At 41.5% G+C, this 22,625-nt stretch overlaps 1 protein-coding gene across 3 annotated transcripts in view; it reads right to left on the bottom strand.

Annotated features, from left to right (window-relative positions):
• Positions 1-22,625, bottom strand: part of IFT56 (intraflagellar transport 56) — an 83,972-nt gene that overhangs the window by 60,871 nt on the left and 476 nt on the right. For 2 of the 3 annotated variants that reach the window (XR_003090266.3, XM_006127813.5), the window contains exons 3-6: positions 22,100-22,192; positions 16,930-17,044; positions 8,208-8,257; positions 2,804-2,949 (exon numbers count right to left, since the gene is read on the bottom strand). Coding sequence is in view for 2 of the 3 variants with exons in the window: in XM_006127813.5 (XP_006127875.2) it covers positions 2,804-2,949; positions 8,208-8,257; positions 16,930-17,044; positions 22,100-22,192 (404 nt within the window). In the remaining variant the exon portion in view is untranslated. Of the gene's footprint in view, positions 1-2,803; positions 2,950-8,207; positions 8,258-16,929; positions 17,045-22,099; positions 22,193-22,625 lie in introns of those variants that run through there. The other variant, XM_089780778.1, reaches the window with a different exon arrangement.

Here is a 22,625-nt window from a genome sequence, read left to right as displayed (position 1 = left end):
GTCCACATAATGCTGTGAGAATATGTGAATAAATCCCCATGTGGCAGCTTTACAGATGCCCTCCATTGGGATTCCACTGAAGAAGGCTGTTGTTGTTGCCATTGCTCTTATGGTCGTTGGGGGTGCTCTGTTAAATATACGATAGGCTAGGTGTATACAGTCCAAGATCCATTTAGATAGTCTATGTTTGGATATGGATAGCTCTTTTGATCTTTCCACAGATGAGACAAAAAATTGTGGAATTTTTTGAAAAGGTTCCATGCATTGGAGGTAGAAGGTGATTGCCCTACGGATGTCTAGGGTGTATAATGCCCCTTCTCGGTCATCTTTATGGGGTTTAGGAAAGAATACCGGTAAGCATATTGGTTCATTACAGTGGAAAGAGGCAAGTACTTTTAGGAGGAATTTAGAGCGAGTACGGAGGACCACCTTGTCTTTATAGACATTTGTGTACGGTGGTTGTGTCATGTGTGCCTCTATCTTACCCACTCTTCTTGCGGAAGTAGCTGCCACAAAAAAGGCTAACTTCATTGATAAGTGTAATAGGGAGCTGGTAGTTCATGGGGTAGTTCAAAGGGTTTACCCCTATGAGCCTTTAGTATAAGACTGAGGTCCCATGAGGAGAGCGGGTCTTGTTGGGGTGGGAATGTGTTTTGTAGACCCTGTAGGAACCTCTTGGTGAAAGGGTGAGTAAAAGCCAAGTAGCCGTCTATTGGAGGATGTAATGCCGCTATTGCAGTGAAGTGTACTGTGATTAAGTTTACTGATAGTCCTGTTTTGTGTAGTTCTAGCAGGTGAGTAAGTATTTCTGACACTCCTGATCCTATTGGAGTGCAGTTGCGTTTGAGGCACTATAACTTGAAGCCGTGCCATTTCTAACTATGTTTTTCTTGTTGCATGTCTATGACAGTTTACCAGGATTTGCTGACCTCTGAAAGCATCATCCAATCACCATCCACACGTGGAGGTAGACAGCGTGTACATCCAGATGGAGGGGAGGCAGCTAGCTCCGCACACAGGATGACTGTTCCAACTGCCGCATGCCAGCGCTCTGTGTGCACAGCCAGAGGTGCACTGCAATCAGAAGTCTGCCAATTACAGGCACAGTGGTGCTGGTACACTTAAGGTGGAGCAGCCACGGGGACATTCCTCGAAGAAGGTAATATCTTTTATTAGACCAACTTTTTTTGGTGTGACCTGAAGAAGAGCTCTCTCTGCATAAACTCGAAAGCTTGTGTTTCACAGCAACAAAAGTTGGTTCAATAAAAGATATTATCTCACCCACCTTATTGAGCTTCACATTTCAGGGCACAAGTTGATCACAGCCTGAGGGAATGTCAAACTGAAATTTCCTCCCAAAATGCAGACTTATACAACAAGGTCCATTATGGAAGCATTTCAGCTTTGTCTGAAGCATTCATCATGATACATTCCAGAATAGCAATTTATACACTGTCAAATGTTCCCGACTTCTTGACCCTGCTTCCCAGGCCAGAAGCATCTAGAGAATTATTACAAAGGCAGCACACTAAAAACTATCTGTGAAGATGTGGTTGAAGGAAAACACATGCCTTGTACTGCTCAACAGCAATATCTCCAAAGATTTGGTTCCTTATCTACTTCCTGGCTGAGTTTGGTGGCTACAACTTGGAGTCCTGAGACAAGGGTTATAATTAGGGATGCAATAGTGTAGTTGATTAACTGATAAGCAAAAACTTATAGCTTAGTGCTATAGACTACATGCATTTCCCCACCCCCATCAGTACATTTTTTAGCAGGCTGGCCAGCAGCCCAGCTCAGGCCTGGCTCATGCTGGGTCCAGGACCTACCCCAGCTGCAGCTCTGCATTTAAAGTGTATTAGGAGCCGGGCGGGCAGGCAGACCAGCTCATTTCTGGCTCGTGCCATGTCTGGGAGCTTAAACCCACCCTGGACAAGGGCTACTGCCACTTTGCACTACAGCCTCTTTATCAGAGGCAGCAGCACAGGGCGACAGACAACCAGTCTGCAAAGAGAGCTAGTTTTTAAACTGGCTCCCTTTGTGGACCAGCTCCTGCCTGACACCCTGCACTGCTGTCTCTGATACAGAGGCAGCAGGGTGGAGTGGCAGGGGGCTCCTCGGGAATGAAGCTGGAGCGCACTGGCTACCAGCCCCGCCCCCAAGAACTATATAATAGTCGACTAATCAATAATAATTCATGAAATTAAACTACTATTCAATTAACTTATATTTAACATCCCCAGTTATAACAGGATAAATGGGAATTGAAAGAATCCTCAGAGCTCAAAAGGACACATGGGATCCCTTGAATTTAAAAAAAAAAAAAAAAAAAAAAATCTGAGAATTTCTGAAGAAGGCTGGGGTGGAAGAGAATTCAGTTATTAAAAATCAGGGCCAGAGAGGCAATCAGTCAAACAAAACAAAAGACAGGTACATGATCTATACTGAAGATAAGACACACAGAATATTATCTACTCCGCTAATAATTCTGCAGCATTTCATAAGAAACAGGAGGGGGAGTCTCAGGATGAGCTACAAAACAAAGCATGTTAAAAAAGGGGCTCAGGGTGGATACATTCTACATGTGCCTTATTGGTGTCACAATTCCATTTCCAGTGACAAAATGGAGATAGATGCATTGTCCCTTTCTCACATAGGGAGAGACACAAAAGCATGAATACCATCACAAATCACAAATAACAGTTTCTAGAACCAACTACATGGAATGGAAACACAAATTAATTGGAGATACTGCAGTGAGATTGAGACTAGAGAGGGAAGGGAAAGAAAAAGAGACACCAACCGGTTATCAAGCAGTATGCGTTTGTAGATATCAATAGCCTCTTGGTAGTGGGACCGCATATAGTGGATAGATGCCAGACTGAGCTGATCTTCTGTGATGTCCTGCAAATTCTGGTGGAAGCTCATCAACTTTTTTTCATCACTGAACTAACGAGAAAGAGACAGACAACCTCTAAAAGCATTCAGCATGGAAAACAAAAGCAATTAGTCATATTAATCAGGAAGGGCATACAACAAGTAGTGAGACTGAACTGCAGCAAAGATGATTCAGGTTAGACATTAGAAGTTACTTTCTAACTTTAAGACGTTTTGTCAATGGAGAAATCTATTGAGGGAAAACATAGAAAGCCACTGTTGGGAATAACTGACGCTGAGGCCAAACACACAACTGTCAGGTTTGATTCAGACATAATTAAATCTGCTATGCCATGATATTAGGGGATACTAGCAGAGAGATGGACTAGATACACCATGCTCAAAATAAATCTGCAATTTAAGACTTTACTACTATAATTAGAGCTAAGAAAAAAATTGGTTTTGGATCCAAAGCTCAGTTTTCAGGGACCCCTCTTCTCACCCCTCCCCACAATACATACATACATACATACATTTTTTTTAAAAAAAAATCTCATGCTGAGCAAAAGCCTACCAGAAAGAAAATTACTACAATACTTGTTTGTACATTTTAGATCTCTCTTTCTACAGGGCTCATATCTTCAATTTCTGCAATTCCATACAGTTTAATGTAGTAATTTCCATTTAAAATAATTGTTGAATTTTAAATAACAAATGCACACATGTAAAATGGAGGGAGCACAATTAACAATTTTGTAATTGCAGAAAACAATGTCAGTCCACTCAAGGAAATGAAGAATTATGTTTTCAAATAAACCTTCAAAAAAACAGAATACAACTATCGAAATTAGAATTTGCCAGGTTACCAGGAGTTTTTGCAGAAAGTGCCATTATTTGGGTGAGAGAGAAAACCCAAAACACAGAAGTACAGTGTTCTTTTGGTGCATGCTGGGGCATGGCACAAAAGTAAGTCACATGGAATAACACAATGCCTAATGAGGACCCAATCCAGCAAAGCACTTAAAACGATATGCTTAACTTTAAACATATTCGGAATGTGTCTTTCACACATTACAAAGCATGTGCCTGACCCACTTTTGTATTTGGCTTGTCAATCTGATAGCCCACTGATGTTAATGTGGCTATTCATATACTTACAAAAAATTAAGTACCGTGAATTAGCATATAACGCACGGGTTATACATGTTTTTACAAACTCCCCCACACACCCCTACGGGGTATACATGTCCGCATCTTATATAAATTGATTTTTACTCCAGGAGCATCAGTTCTCCTGAGCGGCTCTGCCCGCCCCCCATTAGAACTGGGTTAGCTCCACTGCAGGGAGGGCCTGACGAGCTTCCAGCACGTCTGCACTGCACTCTCTGTTCCCCCCGCCTGGAGGAGGGTGGGTGGTGCCTGGCTGTGGCTGCACGGGGCGGACCTGGGCATGAGCGTGGCTCCCCTCCCGCAGGTCGGTCGGCTTGCTGACAGCAGGATGGCTATTGCCTTGTGTCTGCTCTCTATGAGCTGCTACTCAAGTCCCTGGGGCTGCTGCAGAAGTCTCTGTGGTTTATACATGTCCGCAGGTAATCTTTTTTTTTTTTTTTAAATACATAGGATAGAAAAACCATGGGTAGTACAAGGGTGCGGGTTATACATGGATGCGGGTTATATACGCTAATTTACGGTATATGCTTAAACATTTTACTAGATCTAGGGCTTGCATAACAAATACCACTTCTTACAGGACTTCAGTTTTCTGTGACTGTGCTTAGTTTATATGATCTCACAAAAATCACAGCAATTAATAATATATATATAATAAAGACTTTTGTTGGGAAGTGAAAGGCTTTAGAATAAGTGGCATTTTATCTGTTCCTTTCTCAAGTTGAAAAGCCCATTCTGAAAGATATCTGTTGATAAAATTAAGTTTCATTCTGAAAACAGAATCACATCTTGGTGTGGTTGTCTTATTAACTTTTCATGTTTCTAAATTGCAAGTAAATAAAAACCACTTATTCACAAGTGGCTTATGCCGTGGACATAAAAGTTCCCTTGTTAATAATAATAAACAGATCTATTTATGGAATAAAAGCAATCTAATTAGCAGGCTAGAAGTGAAGGAGCTCTCATTAGTGGGCTAGGATAAGACAGACCTAGTCCTCTAAAAATCTGTTTACTTATTCTTGCACATACCATAATGTAACAAAGTGAAGTTTATGCTTCAGTCATTTTTTAAATGAAAATTAAATCTTCCTGCTAGAAACAAGATTGTGTTTTGGGGAACTGAATAACTCAGAGGTTTAGTATCAGAAATGACAGGGTTTTTTTTCTTAAGTTGTTCCAAGACACACACACTCGGAGAAACTAGCTGATCTCGGAAGAATGGAAGTGTAAGTAGAAGTCTTTCATATTGTTCGTTTTAATTAGGTCATATAGTGGTGGAAATGGCCAAAAAAATATCAGACAGATTCTATTAGGCCTATGTGAAATGAACTGGTATGTCTCACTCTAGTTCCTAGCACACTGGTGTCTTCTGTAAGCTCCTCTTTTACAGCTACCAAAGTAAATGGATTTAAATAATGTGATTTAAACAACGGATTTAAATCAGGATTTAAATAACCAAAAATCATTGAATTAAATCAAGTTTTCCACTGATACTTCTTCACATTTCTTCAAACTATGGTGCAAAACTAATCCCTAAAACATGTTAATTTATGGCTTAGTACTGCATTTTACAATATCTAAGAGGGTATATTTTGTATAACTTTTAGATACCTTGATTTTATTAATTTAGGAAATAGTACATAATACTCAGTACTTGTATCAGCCTTCAGATGCAGTAGCAGCACATTAGGAATGGCAAGAACTAAATCACACAAACATAATAGCAGTTATATAACATTTAAGATGTAATTTAATCAAATGTTTCATATTTGCAATTGGAGCAGTGTCCTATGTTACCGGCTGACAGCTGACCTTAACCCCTTTTTTTATTTAATTTTCAAATGTTGTTAAATCTGAAACACAAAAGCTTCAGACGGTTAGCCACATTAGTCTGTAACTGGAAAAACTTAAAAAACAACAACTAGTCTTGCAGCACCTTAGGCCGTGTCCAGACTCAAGGGTTTTTTTTAAAAAAAGTAGCCTTTTTTCGAAAAAACTTCACTTGCATCTAGACTACAGCCGCGTTCTTTCGAAATTAAATCGAAAGAACACGGCTTTTCTTTCGACGGCGGTAAACCTAATTTCACGAGGAAGAACGCCTTTTTTCGAAAGTGCTCTTTCGAAAAAAGGCATTCTTAAATGCAAACAGGGCGTTTTCGAAAGAGAGCATCCAGACTGCCTGGGTGCTTTCTTTCGAAAAAGCACCTTGCTTTTTCAAAAGTACTGGTTGCAGTCTAGACACTCTTTTTCGAAAGAGGGCTGCAGTCTAGACGTAGCCTCAGAGACTAACAAAACATGTAAGTCCTCAATGTATGGTGTCCTTAAAACTGCTACAACTAGCTCTCCTCTTCCCCACTCCTATTGTCATTTTGATGAAGATCTGATTCCAAGTTAATAAAAATGCTAAGACTGATTGTGCTTAGAATACACTTAATTTTAGAGTAAGCCCCACTGAAAACAAATATAGAATGGAGTTTCTTTGGGAAAGAGGAATTATGCTGAAGTAAAATAGGGAATAGACATATGGCACCACCATTATGATCTGTGACCATAATGCTTCAAAATAGGGGGCATGTATTATGTAGTATAAAATAAGACAATGACACGCTGTGGCAACTGGCATCTCGAGAATTCTCTTATTGCAGCTTTCTGTGCTGTATATTTGGCTAATAGAATCTAAACCTAGTTAACTAATTAAACAAGCCATAAGCGTTAGCTAAGCTAAACCTTTTTTCAAGCAACATCTAACATAGCAAAAAACTTGGGAATTTACTTGTTAAATCACACTTATACTAAAAGAAATAGAGAGAGTCTCAAAGAATGATATAAAGTTGATCCACATTGTTCTTCAGACATATGCACATCTTCATCCACATCATTTTCCTTATAATGTTTCATTCTTGTAGCTAGGCCCTGCATTTTCTTCTTGCACTGCTTACACTTGACATATTTTTCTTTTTTTCCCCAGGGAACAAATTTTTTCAAAATATTCCCAGATAAAAAGTTCACTTTTACACCCAGAAGACATGACAGTTTTTCTATAGCAAATGTTGAAAGGCACATAGAAGCTGTGAGTGTGCTGCATAATATCTTCCCTTTTTCTTTCCAGTCCATTCCACTGCCTCTGTCCTTTCCTATATATAGGCTGTCTACACTACAGAGTTTCTTTGGAAAAACAGACGTTTTTCCGAAAAAAACCCGTCAATTACATCCACACTGCAATCGCGTTCTTTCGGAAGAAAAAAATGAAATAACAGAGGGATTTTTCTGACAGCGGTAAACCTCTTTCTACAAGGAAGAACGCCTTTTCCAAAAGAGCTCTTTCGGAAAAAGGCATGTGTGGATGGGGAAAAGTGGGGGGGTTTTTTCGAAAGAAGAGGCCTCCAGGAAAAAGCACAGGTGCCCTGGTGGCCACTCCGTTCATAGTAATCACAAATTAAACGCGAGATAACGTTCAATGAATGTGGATGATGTCTTTCGAAAAAGCAATCACTTTTTCAATGCACTTTGGCAGTGTGGACGATCTCTTTCAGAAGAAGATTTTTCGGAAGATCTCGTCTGGAAACGCTTCTCCTGAAAAAGCCTGCAGTATAGACATAGCCAGTCTCACTGTCTTTAGACAATATATCTTAACTAATTCTGCTGTGCTTGGGCCAGGCCCACTACCACATAAGCACAGAATGAAAACAATCCTGTCCAGACTGTCTGTCTTTTCACGTTAGTCTGCTGAGAAACAGAAATTGAAGACCCAGAACTTTCAAGAAGCAAGTGCTCGTTGTTAGGCTGGACAGACTAGAGCCATTCATTCCTTTTTTTTTAAGATTGTAAGTGTAGGAGTAGCATGTTTGTGATAAGATTTAAATGTAACTGCTATTTTTAAATTAGAAATTTAGTATTTTATTGGTGAGTTAAAAAATTTAAAAAAATCTGATTTAAATACAAACACTGATCGTTTAAAATAATTGATTTTTATCCATCCTGACACACACAGAGAATTACTCTAAATCAGATTAAAGCAGTTGTGTTGGTGGTTGGGAAAATCTGTTCTGCTCATGATGTATCTACAATATAGACTCATTCTAGAAGGTTGTCAGTCTAGCACCAATTACTGATCAACATTCAGAAAGACACATGATGAGTGAGCAAAGAGACATACATACCTTATGTGCTAGATGAAAGAGCAGACGATTCTGGAGTCGACTTTTAGGTGCTGAAAGAAAAATCCAAAAGTAAATTACAGAGCCCCAGTACCAACACAAGATGCCCCTCATTGTTTGTAACATCCCTCAGACATTCTACTATCTTGCCTAAACACACGTCACCAACACCACATAGTCTATAGCTGAACTTCTTGGAACTTCTCACAATCTTGGCACTGTTTAAGAGTCTTTCTGTATTTCCCAACTTCATCAGCTCTACAGCTCTTTTTAATTCGCTGCTGAACACACATGTTCTCCCATGCTTTTACCTCTTGTCTTCCTTATTTTCATGGCTTTATTACTTCTCTCTAAAACATTTTGTATATTTGCTAGAGTTTATATGAAACATGCTATACAAAGCACACTGAAAACAATGTATCTGAAAAGAAATATAGGCAACCAACCCTTAATCAAGGCTCCAAGTACCATATGTTACAATTGCTGTAAATTATGTGGCAAGACCTTTAAAATTACATAGCAAGATTCCTGGAATTATGAGGCAAGGCCCAGCAAAGCTGAGAATCCAAACAATATCAGCATCCTTCAATAATACCATCTTTTATGCCTGCTAACACAAATCAGTTCTAATTATTGTATTAATGAATATGGAATAAATGGGTCCCAGAGACTCAAATTTGTTGTAACCTGTCTAATATTAAAGAGTTTTAAATAAATTTCATGGTTTGGTATGCAAAGACTTTGGCCTGCTTAGTACCATTAAAATAATTTTTAACCTTTTGTTAAAGACATAGAAAAGGGAAAAAACAGTTAAAGCATTTGAAATGTAAAGTATTAAATAACGCTTTATTTTTAATAATGGCCCTTGTTCACTTTCCCTGCAGCTAGAGAGAATTTTTAGATGGAACCACACCCTTACCCCTGGAATTCCAGTCTCCTAAGTGGTATTAAAAATATTTATTGTACTTTTGGGGAAATTGAAGAATCTCCTGCACTCGATACTTAGTACTATGTTAAGTGCAGGCAACTAGACTAGAAAACTTCTCAAGATCCCTTCTAGTCCTACCATTCTAAGAGCCTACAAGTTAGTTGAGGTGTGTGTCTCTATGGGTATATCTACACGACAGCACTAATTCGAACTAACTTAATTCAAATTAGTTAATTCGAACTAAGCTAATTCGAACTAGTTCATCTAGACCTAAAAACTAATTCGAATTAGCGTTTTGCTAATTTGAACTAGCATGTCCACATTGAGTGGACCCTGAACCGAAGTTAAGGCTGGCTAGAACAGGTTCTGGCAGGGCATCAGATTAGGACTTAGAGCGTGGAGCTGCTGCCTCAGGCTAGCTGAGGGCTGTGCTTAAAGGGACCCGACCCCCACCCCGGACAGACAGTTCTCAGGGTTCCCCGCTTGCTTGTCTACCTCGATGAGGGACAGCAGAGCAGTCCTGTCTTGGAGTGCCCTGACTGCCCACACTCGGCACATCACAGCACTCGGCCATCAACCCAGCTGCACTTGCCGCAGGCTGCTATCCGGAGTAGGGGAGGGATCAATCGGAGGACTGTCAGGATCCAGGAGACCCTGCAGGAGAGCTTCCACCCCAAAGAGCCCGCAGAGCCACCCCAGTCCTCCCCATCAGGGGCTCGTACCCCATTCCTCCCTCACCTCCTTCCACTTGCCCCTCCCTAGCCCCCCTTCCTGATGTACAAAATAAAGGACAGCTGTGTTCAAAAATAGAAACTCTCTTTATTTAACAAAATTGGGGTGGGGGAATAAACCTCTGGGGAGACTGGGAAAAGGAGGTGGGAGAGGGGAAGAGAAAGGGTGGGAGAGGGGAGGGGGAAACCTGGGAGGAGGGAGCTGGAAGGGGGAAGCCAGGGGAAGAAGGAGGAGGGGAAGTATAAAACTATGGTATGCCATATCTTCAGTGCTGGGTACAGATGTGGTCCCCTCACCTCAAAAGAGATGTTTTGGCCTTGGAAAGGGTTCAGAAAAGGGCAACTACAATGGTTAGGGGTTTGGAACAGGTCCCATATGAAGAGAGGCTAAAGAGACAGGGACTTTTCAGCTTAGAAAAGAGGAGACTGAGGGGGGATATGATAGAGGTCTGTAAAATCATGAGTCTTGTGGAGAGGGTGCATAAAGAAAAGTTCTTCATTAGTTCCTATAATAGAAGGACTAGAGGACAGCAAATGAAATTAATGGACAGCAGGTTTAAAACTAATAAGCGAAAGTTCTTCTTCACACAGCACGTAGTCAACCTGTGGAACTCCTTGCCACAGGAGGCTGTGAAGGCTAGAACTATAACAGAGTTTAAAGAGAAGTTAGATAAAGTCATGGAGGTTGGGTCCATGGAGTGCTATTAGCCAGGGGGTAGGAATGGCGTCCCTGGCCTCTGTTTGTGGGAGGCTGGAGATGGATGGCACGAGACAAATGGCTTGGTCATTGTCTTCGGTCCATCCCCTCCAGGGTACCTAGTGTTGGCCGCTGTCAGCAGACAGGCTACTGGGCTAGATGGACCTTTGGTCTCACCCAGTACAGCCATTCTTATGTTCTAAGCTCAGGGTCGGGGGGTCTCACTGGACCACCTTGATTTTCATGCAAACCTGCTCTTGGGTTTGCATGTGGCCTTTGATGGCCAGGCTGGCAGCTATCCTGCCCTAGACGGCCACTTTCCTGAGCCTAGTGCAGAGGTCGTGGACATTGGAGGCCTTCCCCCAAATCTGGATGAGGTCCTCGATCTCCTTACTAGACCAGGCGGGCGCCCACTTCTTGCGGCCCCGGGCAGGCTCCTGGGAGCCGCCAGCCTGGTCCCGGGAAGAGGCAGAGGGCTGGGTGGCAGCGGGTGGCTAGCTCATGCCATGCCAGGTGCAGGGTCAGCTGGCTGAGTGCTGGCAGGCTTGCACCTAGCACGGGCACCGTAGCCAGACCGTGCCCCTTTAAGGGCTCCGGGGCCGGGAGGGGGGCAGAAGAGTTTCCCTGGTTGTGCCCAGAGTGGCCACCAGGGCAAGCTGGGAAAGGCTAGCCACCCACTAACTCGAATTAAGTTGCTACACAGCCCTTAATTCGAACTACTTAATTCAAACTAGGCGTTAGTCCTCATAGAATGAGGTTTACCTAGTTCGAATTCAGCGCTCCACTAGTTAGAATTAAGTTTGAACTAGCGGTTTGTATGTGTAGCGCCTATGAAAGTTAATTCAAACTAACGGCTTGTTAGTTCGAATTAACTTTGTAGTGTAGACATACCCTATGTGTGTACATGGAAAACACAGTTTTCGTCTGTGGTAGTGACTTTTACTTGCAACCTCGATGCTGGAGGAACACTGGCCCAGCACAATCTTGGCCACTCTGACCAGCATTAGGCTTTGTTTTTAGTTGCTTCTTTCTGGTCACAGGCTTAGTGTTGCAAAATATGCAGTCTTGGGTGGGTAACCAAGCCTCGTATTACATAGAAGGAAAAAGGGGTATAGAACAGAAAAGAAATAAGGTAGGAAAGGAAAAAGGATACATCGGAGTGGTGCAGGAGAGACACAAAGTCTCTTCTTGCATGTGGTGGACAGGCTTCAGCCAAACCTGATAGCAGGAGAGATGTCATTTCTATCTCTCTTTCTGGTCTGATCTTTCCAAGACTTCTTTCAGGATCAGGATGATGTAGACATAGGGAACCAAGAGATGTGTCGTCCATGTCTGGGTGTTGGCCAGGATAGTAAAGCTTGCTCCAGGAACCAATTTTTCTCCTAAAGTTTATTTTTTAAATCCCCTACATCTGAGTGATGCAGAGATCATCCCATTCCCTCATTATTTTGCCCACCAATCAGGCACAATATCCAGAACGCCAATTTTGATTGGTTTCTGGATCCACATTCTTCTTGTTTACCAAGCGTGAGCTTAACACAGACCTTAAGTTAAGTCAATTGCCCTTTTTTCTCATTGACATTTGTTGCGATAAGATGGTTATTGTGAGATCTTATTAACTAATATCCTCTTTTTACAACTGAGTTCACAGGCTACATCTAGATAGCGGCGCAATTTCAGGATACTGGAAATATCAGCTATCCCAAAATAGCTATTCCGAGTCTTTAAACAAGCCTGTTATTTCAAAATAGATTTTTAAATAACATGCTATTCCAGCATCCCTATAATCCTCGTTTCATGAGGGTTAAAGGATTTGTTGGAAGAGCACTTTATTTAGAAATAAACTATTTCAAAATTAAATCAAAATAAGATACACAATTTGCATAGCTCAAATTGCATAGCTTATTTCGACCTATGTGTGCAATGTAAATACACCCACAATTAGAGTACATATGTAGGTCCAGTTATTGCAACAAATCACTCTTCTCTGTGGAAAGAGGTATGTGACAGCAGTTGGGAGGAAGAATAGAAAGTATTGAGAAAAAGATTGCATACAAGGAGTTGTTAATATTCAAATCATGAAACAGAGGGAAGTTCATACAAGATATCTCCTCTATGCAGTTCCTAAATTTCACTGCAGCACCGTCCTAATCTACAAAGATTAGGAATGCCATAAGGTACAGTTCCCCATCTTAAGAGCTACACAATGGAAGGTGCCTATCTTAAGCTGTGTCTACACTGAGGAGCTATTTCAGGATACTTCCCATATCGCAAAATAGCTATTCCGCATCTTTTGAGTAAGCCTGTTATTTTGAAATAATTTCAAATAACGGGCGGCTTATTCCAACATCCTGGTAACCCTCATTGCACCAGGTGTAAGGGGAATTTTGGAATAGTGAGTTATTTCAAAATAGCATCAAAGTAAGCTACACAATTTGCATAGCACAAATTGAGTAACTTATTTCAAGCTAAGAGTGCTGTGTAGATGCACCCTAAGAGTGTACCTCAGCCCCATAAATTAGCAAAGTAGTTTGCACCAGAATCTTTGTTAGTGCTGATTTGCTGAGGTAGGAGTATCATTCCTACCTCAGCAAATGACTTAGATCAGTGGTTCTGAATGCAGAGGTCTTCCAGGATGTACACTAACTCATTTAGATATTTGCCTAGTTTTACAATGGGCTACATAAAAACTACTAGTAAAGTCAGTACACACTAAAATTTCATACTAAATACTTGTTTATGCTGCTCTAAATACATTTCAGTGTATAGTAAGAACAATATTTGCATTCTGCGACAAAAATGAGAAAGTAAACAATTTTTCAACAATAGTGTGTTGTGAAGCACTTGTATTTTTATGTCTGATTTTGTAAGAAAGTACTTTTCAAGTGAGGTGAAAGTTGGAAGTACACAAGACAAACTCCTGAAAGGGCTACATTAATCGGGAAAGGTTGAGAGCCACTGACTTAAGATTCCATATTTTTGGAGAAAGGCTGTTTCTTTTCCTCCGTCTAATATGGTATTTCCCAGTGTTTGGAGCCATGATGAGGCTCTTTTTAGCTTTGCCTTTTAGCCTCACCCATAAGTTGGGACACCGGTGCTGGTCCTAAAAATGCAGTTGTCTGTGCCAGGGCTGCTAGAGTTCAGGCCAACCTAATATCAGTGCCAGTTACTAATCAGTGCAACTGTACTTGGTGCCAAGATGGTTGGAGTTGACGTAGCTAGCACCAGTTTTAACAATGTTTTCCCCCCTTGTTTTCCTATCCCTGATCAACCTGTGGTGTGATGTCTATTACAAGGAGTACTCACTGAAAAAGTACTCTCCTTGTTCTTTGGAGGTAATAGTCTCTTCCAGGTCCTTGGTGGCGCATGTTGATTGTTCAAACAAGTGCAGTTTCAGCCATGCATTCCTTGACCACCAAGTCCTTGAGAGAAATTTACAAACCACACACTTTCCTCCAAACAGAATAAGCATCAACCAGAAAGGATTAGTAAGTCATGGATCAGAGTGGGTTTAAGCCTAGAAGGTTTGGGGTCTTCCATAACAGTAGGCAGGGGGTGCATAGGCCTAACATATGGGGGGGGTGTTAGAATGTCCAAACTGAAGAAGAGAAAAGATAAGAGGATTAATATAGATTTCTTCACAGAACAGTTGAAAATGGGTGAGTGCAGTAGAAGGAGTGGGTCAGAGACTCACTGGATTCCATCTTGCTGCACAACACTTCTCTTGCTGCACAACACTAGCTCCAATCACTCCTGTCCAGAAGAGCTCAGAAAGCAGTTTTCCTTCTCTCCAAAGGCCTTCAAAACTATGCAGTACAAATGTTCAAATTAACATCAAGTTGGCTTAGCCCTTGTTAAAATGAAATACAGTATAGCTAACAAAGTATTTTAGCATAATTAATAACATAACATGATAAGATTTCCCCAACAGGGTCTCAGATCCAAATTGGGTTTCTTACTGAGAGTTCAGTTCATTTCCAGCATCAGGGTCCTGAGTCCCAAAGAGATCCTGGCTTTTGGGGACAGATTTTCACTGGCTTCCTGATGTTTATCTTCTAATGACTCTTCTAATAACTCTTGTTTCTTGTCCACATGGGCTTATTGCATGGGTGTTCAGTAAAGCTGTAATTGATCAAAATCTAGTCCATCTTCTCAAAAGATTGATAGATTCCATTTCCATTCCCAGATCTTTTCCTGATGTCCTTAGTTTAATGTACATTCTTCTGAGCTGTTTGCTCTTAATTCTGTACTAATAGATATCTAGGTTATTTTGCCCCTTTGCAGTCATCTACTGTACTTAGCAATGTCCAAAAAAATCATCTTTACTTCCAGTGACCAGTCACAAGAGCTTCCTACATTGATGCTTCTCCCCAGATGGCAACGAGATCTAGGGTCTCAGCATGACTCCAAGGTCCTAACCATGCCAGTTACAAGATCAAGAACACATATTCCTGTTCATCCAGAAATCTAATTTATGCCATCATGTGCCTAAAGTGTCCATTTGCTATGTACATTGGACAAACGTCTCAGACACTTCGCCAAAGAATCAATGCACACAAAACAGACATAAGACTCTCTCACAGAGAGAAAGCTGTTGCCTGCCATTTCAGCCAGACTGATCATTCCCTTAATGACCTTAAAACATGCATATTGCTTCAAAGAGACTTTAACTCCAGACTTCAACGAGAAGCTTCAGAACTGTCATTCATGCTTAAATTTGACACTTTATGTATGGGTTTAAACAAAGACTCTAATTATCTCACCCGTTACAAAGATAGCTTCCCCGATTATCACCCCTATGTCATTACCTCACAGAAACTTACCTTTCCCCCTCACCCCCACTCTGTTCTAAAATTTGATTTGTCAATTTCACATGCGTTCTTTTTTTGATTGTATCACTTTTTTCGAAAAAACTTCACCTGAGTCTAGACTACAGCCGCGTTCTTTCGAAATTAAATCGAAAGAACATGGCTTTTCTTTCGATGGCGGAAAACCTCATTTCACGAGGAAGAACGCCTTTTTTCGAAAGTGCTCTTTTGAAAAAAGGCGTTCTTGAATGCAAACAGGGCTTTTTCAAAAGAGAGCATCCAGACTGCCTGGGTGCTTTCTTTCGAAAAAGCGGCTTGCTTTTTCGAAAGTACTGCTTGCAGTCTAAACGCTCTTTTTCGAAAGAGGCTTTTTCGAAAGTATCTTTCGAAAAAGCCTCTTTCGAAAGAGGCTTGCAGTCTTGACGTAGCCCTGCCCTCTCCAATCAATCCCTTTTCCCCAAAACAAACATACCAACTTAAGCAACAAGCCAAAAGACAAAACACCCAACCCTAAACAAGGCTTTTACCCGGAAAAGGGAGAAGAGTCAGAAACTCCATGAAGTCCACTAGGCACTCCACTACCACTATTAATTTTAAATGGAATTTGATTTTATTCAAATATTACACTGAGGCAGAGGGAAAGTGATGGGTAACTTCTCAAAGTGAAACTGCAGTGAGAATTTTAGGAAGGCAAAACAGGTAGTTACTCTACCTGGAATTGGGTGCTGATCCATCCTCTTTTAGTCAGTGCTGTGGAAACTTTAGAACCTTTTCTTGCAACATCCAAGTCCTTCAGCAAGGTGCTGAGCAAGGACATACCCTTCATACAGCATAGCATACAAAAACTGGAAATAATACTCAAGATAAAATTTCACCAATGCCAAGTAGAAAAGGACAATTACCTCCTGTGCCTACATATAGTATTCCTGTTAACACACCCAAGAATTATATTTGCCTTTTTTTGCAACTGTACCATATTAATGGCTTATGTTCAATTTGTGATCCCCCATAATTCCTAGATCCTTTCCTGTGATACTACTAAATAGCTTTTTATTCCAATTTTTATATTTATGCACTTGATTTTTCCTTGTTAAGTGTAGTACTTTGTGCTTGTCTTCACTGAATTTCATCTTGATGATTTCAGACCAATTCTCCAAGTTATCATGTTATTTTGTATTCTAATCTTGTCACTGTAGTGTCTTCTGCTAATTTTATAAGCACGCTCTCCACTCCATTATCCATGTTATCACACAATCAGGAAAAAAGTATTCCTACTAGATTATTTCAATTCCAGATGTTCCACCTGCCCAAGACTTTCTTACATAGCAAGAGACTTTACAATCCTCATGTTAAATAAAAACAGCTTAGAGTAACAGAATCACTGAGTTACAAGGAACACAAAGATCATCTAACTACCTGCCAAGATTTAGGATAAATCAGCCTCTTGCATTTTTGTTTCAGATCTTACTTTCCAAATCATAAAATACTTTCTGTAGAACACGCTGTAAAGGCTTTTAAATCACCAACTTTTACTACAGTCAATCAATGTGATGCACCTCACCTTTCAATCCTGCCTGTTCAGCTTGTGTATACATCCCCAAGAGGAAGTATGTGCATGCTAGATTCACCCAGACATCCGGGTTACAACCCGATTGCTTGCTCAGACCCTCATATTCCTGAAAGACAGAAGTTTTTAAAAACACTTTCTCTTTGCTAAACTAGACATTTGACAGTAAAACAAGTATTATGTAGACCTGAAAGGGAGTATGCTATGAAGAAACCCTGGAAATTTCTGATCTACCAGCTTCCCGCATACCCCATCCCTTCTCAGTACTGATACTTTGTGTGTTCTTCTTAACACAACTTGTCTTTAACAATGAAATATGGACAGATGGCTACATACACATATAGTACAACATATACAACTGAAAAAGCCCCTCTCAGTAAGTACTGAGCTCAGTTAGACTGGACAATTGCTGGGAAACAGAACCCATGCTGTATGGTGATTAGAAGTGAGGACTAACTAACATATGTTACATAAACTCCCACAGAGTTTTAAAACATTGAACAACCCATTATGAAAATTCAATAAATAATTAATAAATAAAATTGACCATTACACAATTTTTTCTGTGTACTTCCTATCCTGTCAGGGGTACACATATCAGAGTTTGGGAATCCCAAAGGTAGACAATATTACTCTCCCTTTCTGATACTGGACAGAGTGCTATCTGTTTATATAGAGCAGCCAATTTTTTCCAAAATACAAAAAGGTAAGTGAGCTGTATGAAATAACATTGGGACAGGGATTTGAAAGTATAAATGCAGGAAAGGAAAGAGGTGCTACAGACCATTCTAGATTTGCATCTAGAATTTCAAACCAGATTAGCTGTTTGTGGCTGTTCAAACTCTGGGAGGAAAGGGGAGGAGCAGAGATGGAGTGCAAATCAGGCAAATTCATGCACTCTGAAAGTGCTGGGAGGGAGTGGGGAGGTCTCGGAAGTACAAGGCTTCAGTATCCAGTGCACAAAAGGAGTGTGCAGGAAAGAGAAAGACAGTGGGACAACAGGGCCGCAGGTAGAACCCCAGTGGGCCACGGCTTGCCGAGACTGAATGAGGTGAAGAAGGTACACTCATGTGAACAACTCCCTATTTTTGGTTGCCCATTGGTCTAAATGATCACGTGCAGGTTTGGGAAGAGATTTTTCCCCAGGTCAGATTGGCAGGAGTCTTGGGAGTTTTTCTGCAGCAAAACACAAAGGTCACTTACCAGGAAGGAGAGATCTCACTCATTTCTCTGCTACTAATACAGAGTGTAATCCCTCTTATTCTCTGTCTGTGCCACGTAATAGTTAGGTCTCTTATATGCAGTAATACTTTGTTTTAATTTCAGTGGTTTGATGTGAGGGTGCTAGGTGGTATTGCTGGCCTGGGACACACAAGAGGTCAGATTAGATTATCTAGTAGTCCCTTCTGGTCTTAAAACTCTATTACCTTTGTTTCATATTAGATTTTGACATCAAATGTGTGTTCCCTTTTCACACTATAGAACAAGTCAAGAGTATGGAAAATCTATCAATATAAAAGTTAATTGCAGGGTTATGTAATATATTCTACTAGCATATTTACCCAGCATTGTTTGGGTCCTTAAGGAAGGCCTCAAGGCTGAGGGTTAGAGGGTACAGGAGTCAGGGTTTCGAAGGGTGGGGTGGGGCTCTGTGTAGGGAAGAGAGAGAGAGAGAGAGAGAGAGAGAGAGTGTGTGCGCGCGCAACAAGCAACTTTATGCTTTGTGAAAGACAGCTGTGATAATAAAAATCATAGAAGAGACAAAGACCAGGCCATAAAGGGTATAGATGTCCCACACACATCATTTTTCACTGATTTGCCTCAACCCCTCATGTAAAGGGACCATTTTTAGGGAAGAAGGGAGCATTAGTCTCCACAAACTATTCAACTGTTGGGGTACCAACTGTAACGTGGATATATGGCTCACTAGGAACTGACTGAGACACATCTACTCATTTCACACAGACCCCTGAGCAGATTTTAGCTATTATTATTCAGACTAGGGATGTAAAACCCTGTTTAATTGCTTAAACAGTTAAATGAAGTGCTAATATTATGTTTAACCATTTAAAGGATTAAAAAGAGAGGAAGGTGGGAGGCTGTACCACTGGGCCTAGAGTGGTCCCCTTGCCCATTAGAGTTGGGCTAGAGTGGCCCTGCCACAGGCAGGGGCTGCTCCAGCTTGGCTGCTCTCAGCCACTCCAAGGGGGCTGGCACCATGGCTTCCGGACTCCTGCGAAGGGTGCAACGGCTGCCCCTGCCCCCTGCCAGTCAGCCCCCAGCCCACGCAGGCTGGAACCCAGCAGCCTGTGCAGGGTGCCTGGCAGGACTGCTTCCAGGTGTCGGTTAACCATTACCCAGTAAGCATCACCTGTTAAGGCTGATGCTTACAAGGTAACCATTTAACTGGTTACCTGTTAACATCCCTAGTTCAGACATGACCATTCTGGACCAAATTAGATACAGAGTTTTTCAATATCTTAAATGTTAGAATTGAGTAGGCTAAATGACATAAGTTGCCTCCACTGAAAAATTCTTTAATTACATCCAGAAACTATATGCCTATGTAGATGGAGAGATACTCAGTAAAAAAACCTGACTTCTTTACATGTGCATAAAAAAAGATGCCACGCCACTTTCAATTTCAACTTAAAAACTGGTCTTCGCGTATATTTATGTGTGTACACACAGACTTTGTCTACACTGCGAGTTTTTGCGGCAGAAAATATGCTAATGAAGTTGTGACATAAGTAACATATTTTCTGCCATTTCGTTTTGCGCAAGGGGTTTTTGCACAAAAAGAAGCAGTGTAGCTGCTTCCGTTTTGTGCAAAAACCCTATTTTGTGCACGATCCTTATGCCTCTCCAGGACAGACAAGGATCTTGTGCAAAACAGGGGGCTGAGCAAATCGGAAGTGGCTACACTGTTTCTTTTTACGCAAAAACCCCTTACGCAAAAAGAAATGATAGAAAATATGCTAAGGATGTCGTGATTCATGCTAAGAGTCCCTCATTAGCATATTTTCTGCCGCAAAAACTCGCAGTATAGACGAAGCCACAGAGACCAGCTCCTAATGCCTTTATCAGCAAACAGCAGAAGAGATGAATACAAATATGTGAACTTTTTAAAAGACTGAATTCAACAATGCCACCTGGAAATGAAACAGATCTAGACAAACTGGATAATGTGTCAGTTTCTCTTTTACTCTTGCATGCAAGACAGTGTTCAAAATTTGAAATCCATCCCAGCTTTCCTTCTAGTAATAGATAAACAGGATAAACGTTTTTTCTATGGACTGTCTCTTCATCTCATAAGTAAATATTACCAGCAACTAAAAAAAAGTTTCAATGCCAATTCATACCTTTTAGCCAGTTGGTTGGCAAAACATGGCTCATGGGCTGAATCTGGGCCACTAAACATTTTTTTCAAGGGTGAAGCTGGAGAAAAATGTCTCACCACCCAGCATTGTGCTTAGGCAGTCAGTCTGCCTGTCTGCCACAACTCCTGCCATGCCATTCCTAGATTCGCCATGGCCAGAGGCTGCTGGCAATCATGTCTCTGCATGCCCCTTTGGAGAGGAGGCAGTAGGTCTCTGCAATGCTGCTCCCATCCCCAGCACCATTCTCAAAGCTCTAATTGGCTGGAAACCAGCCAATGTGAGCTGCAGGGGGGGTACTTGCAGGTATGAACAGTGGATGGAGACACAATAAACCCCACCTTCAAGAGGTGCACAGCTTTGAGCAGTGTAGGGCCACCATGCAATGAAGGTTGCCTGCCCACCTGCCTCACTATGATGGTGGCCAGGAGTCACCTATGGTAAGTGCCTCCCAGCCAGGGCCAGAGCCCACACCTTGCATCTCCTTCCACACTCCAACTCCCTGCCCCAGGTCAGAACCATCTCCTGCATCCAAACTTCCACCCAGACCCTGTACCCTCTCTTATACTCCTATCCCAGCTCAGAACCCCCCTTTGCACCCAAACTCTGTCCCACATCCCTTCCAGCAATATAACTGAAAAGTGCAGCAGCTGACCACTTACCAAAATGCTTAGAGTGCCCCACTGCAAAAATTATTGCCCATTTCTCCCTGTAGTTAACCCACTTAATTTAAGGTGATAGAAAATGTAGAGGTCCACCTGTTCTAAGCACCCCTTACAACTGTAGGGAATATAAAAAATCAAGCAAGATATTTTCCCTTCTGCTCCTAATTTTGTCCAAAATAAGGGTAAGATGAAACATCCTCAAGAATCTTGCAGACATATTCCAGGATGGTTGAGAAGGGAAATTTCATCTCCATCCCAAATCTGAAAATCAGTTTAAACCTGTATGTGTGAACAAAAGTTGCCACCTAATTTTATAAGGGAAAAAGTCATCATAGTCCACAGTATAAAACTCTAAAAGCTATGGAGAAATTGTTTTTTCCCTTGTGATCCCTACTTCTATGAATTCACTTCTTTAGTGAAGCAGGTGGTACTGTGGAGCCAGTGCTGGAGAGAACCAGCTTTTAAGCCAGTTCCCCCTAGCACTAGCTCCTGCTCCCCCCTTGCTGCCTCTGATACGGGGGGGGGGGGAAGAGGGGAGAGGGGCAAAATGAGTGAAGTTGACAAGATTAACCAATAAGCCTAGGCTTATCAGTTAATTGTCTAGTCGACTACACATTGACATCTCTAGCCCACACACACAAAAAAGCCACGCCCATACAGTCCAAGCCTCTTTGGTAGGTTCACATAACCCTTTGCTTTTAGATGGGCAGCTGTGATTAATATAGCCTTACCATTATGTTAACTGAAGAGTATATTTGCACCCATCAATTGCAACGAGGTTTTAACTCAATCCATAAGGAGATTATAACAAAAGCTTTCTACATATTATTTTCTCAAAGTGTACATACCAAAAAGGTGAAAGAATAGAAGAACAGTTGTAATGAAATTAAGAAAAGGACAACTTAGACTTTTGAGCAAAGATTAACTATGATACCTAACCAATAGACTGTTTCAGTGTGGAAACTCATACTTTTCTAATACAATTCTGTATAGTTTGCTTTATACATAAATGGTCCAGCCCATTTCTTCCACAGCACAAAAAACATCTCTCATGCCTGCTGCCACCACTTTAGGATAGCATACTGATTCTCTCCAGCAGGATGCAGGATTTTTTCATCTCACCTCCAATGCTCTCTTGTAGTCCCCCAGGTGAAAGGCACAATATCCAATCCAGAGGTCAGTGTCCTCATCTTGTTCCCCAACATGACGTTTAAACTTCAAAGAAAAAGAGATGCAAAAATGACACCACCTGCCAGTAACTCATGTGAAACAAATCCATTTATAAAATTAATATTTGGATGATTTGTGCTGGCTTGACAACCTGGACCCTGAAGTTAGGCACTGTCAATGTCACATTTTCAAGGAGAAGCAGTTTCTATCACACGGAGGGCCAGTGATTATTCAGGTTGGTACAGGGCGGCATAACAAGGGTGCGAGAAAGAAGAGAAAAGCCAAATTAGTTGGAATTGCTGGACCTTTTTCCAAACTGGGAGCTCTGCTGGAACTGGGAGCCGTCTGCCAGAAGGCACCTCCTCACCCCAGTCACTGAAAGGAGGGACTGGTCAAGGCGCCGGGGGCTGCGTTCTGCACTGATCCTGCACTGATGGGGGAGAGGGGCGGATCGCACCCGATTACCTGAGGCCCCTCC

Source organism: Pelodiscus sinensis, chromosome 1 (assembly GCF_052426305.1).
Source record: "Pelodiscus sinensis isolate ZL-2025 chromosome 1, ASM5242630v1, whole genome shotgun sequence".
NCBI lineage: Eukaryota > Metazoa > Chordata > Testudines > Trionychidae > Pelodiscus > Pelodiscus sinensis.
This window is presented reverse-complemented; position numbering and strand designations above follow the sequence as displayed.